General features: G+C 42.4%; 1 protein-coding gene across 1 annotated transcript in view; it reads right to left on the reverse strand.

Annotated features, from left to right (window-relative positions):
- Positions 1-1,820, reverse strand: part of Gabpb2 (GA binding protein transcription factor beta subunit 2) — a 33,166-nt gene that overhangs the window by 11,352 nt on the left and 19,994 nt on the right. The window contains exon 4 of the mRNA XM_012514990.2: positions 1,003-1,153. Coding sequence (XP_012370444.1) covers positions 1,003-1,153 — 151 coding nt within the window. The remainder of the gene's footprint in view (positions 1-1,002; positions 1,154-1,820) is intronic.

The raw sequence follows: 1,820 nt of genomic DNA on the forward strand, positions 1-1,820 counted from the left end.
TATATATATAAAATTTAAGTTAAATTTATATTGTTTTGTTTTTTAAGACAGGGTCTTGCCATGTAGTTCAGACTGACCTTAAACTCAGTGATCTTCTTGCCTCAGCCTACTGAGTGCTAGGAGTGCTGGGATTACAGGCATGCACCATCATGCCTGGTTTAAACTAAATTTTGAATCATTTCCCTGAAAGCAAAATGACTAAAAAAACTAGACAGCCTATAAAATGAAGGTCACTACTGCCTCCTTGTGGACATGACAGGATCAACTTTTTTTTTTTTTGGTGTAACTGGGGATTGAACTCCGGCCCTTGTGTGTAAGCTCAGCATTACTCTCTGCATTTTTAAGCATGTGCACTCTTTTTGGGCCACTGACCCCGTGGCCAGCCCCACTGTTTGGCCTGGGCACACCTACCAACTCCACCATTGTAACACCAGAATGGTACACATACATCCTTCAAATTCTTGGTGGCCTTTCAGATATGCATACCCTTGATGGCCTGGGCAGTTTCATGCATGTTCTTTTTCTTTTTCTTTTAATTATTTATGAATTTCTTTTTTGGACACAAGGACTCACTACGCAGTTCATCAGTTCAGACTCTTAGTGATCCTCCAGTGTCAGCCTTCCTAGCACGGGGCACCCTGTTCCACGGCTAGCACAGCATGCGGTATCAGGGGATTTAACTTAGGTCCTTGAGCTTTCCAGGCAGGTGCTTAGAGGGCCAAGCTATCTCCCCAGCCCTTCACGCATATTCTTAAAGTAAACGCGAAGATTTGAGCCTCTTGATTTGCATGATTTTGTAGGGTTTTCTGGGTTGAGAGAGTAGCACACCATTTTCACAGGTCATCCCAGGCTGCTCACATGAAGAGCAACCTTTTGTAAAGAAGTGGTATTTTCATCTAAGAACCATTACTGAAGCCCTGGTATGAAACAGTGAAATACAAAATCTCAAACTCTCAACAACACCCCCATAAAGTAGGTGTTACTGCATTATCAGGATATTACCTGAGGTGGTTTTGGTGTTGGCTGAAGAAACAAGGCTAGCGAGGTTAACAACCTCTCCGGAGGTAAAGATAAATGGAGCAGCCACAGTCACGGGGTTGCTCCCAGGGCTGGCTCTTTCCGAGTTAGGAGTGACCTGACTCTGCATCGCTTCCTGAAAATGAGACAGGACACTTTAAGGTCACAGCACTCACAGGAGTCATGTGCAGCTCCCAGCAGCGCTCCACAGAACAGAACCAGCTCTGCACATAACAGGGAGCTCCCAGTTCTCATTAATACTACTGTTTTTTCTTTCTTTTTTCTTTTTAAATCAACCCAGAGCAACAGAGATGTTAGATTGCTTTCCTATATTTGTGTCTGGTTGAGAAAAGGAAAGGTGTGTTATTTGCAAAAACTTCCCAGACAGTTCACTTCATCTTTCTAAATCTTGGCTCACTTGAAAAATGAGAGAACTGGTCTGAATAGCCTGAGAAGTAATCTGTGACATTCATATTCTATGATCTATTAGCCACAGTCAGTATGCTAGCTGGAGCTCCCTGCAGAGAACCTACGGATAAAAACATTCTCTAGAGGCCCATCTGAGCACTTGTTCCATTCTGCTGCTAAGAAATTCCTAGGGGAATTCAGCAGGCCAATAAGTGAGTACCAGATATTAAAGTCTACTTCCATATGCTTTACTTTTGTTTCCAAGAATATTTGCTCAATTCTGGTGAAAAGATGCTTCATTTTACTTTATTTTTTCTTTCAGGAGTGTTCTATAAACAAAATTACTACTTTAAAAAGTCCAAAGGGGGCTGGGGAGATGGCTCAGTAGAATAAGC

The sequence above is a fragment of the Octodon degus genome, unplaced genomic scaffold (assembly GCF_000260255.1).
Source record: "Octodon degus isolate 3935 unplaced genomic scaffold, OctDeg1.0 scaffold00048, whole genome shotgun sequence".
Classification (NCBI taxonomy): Eukaryota; Metazoa; Chordata; class Mammalia; order Rodentia; family Octodontidae; genus Octodon; species Octodon degus.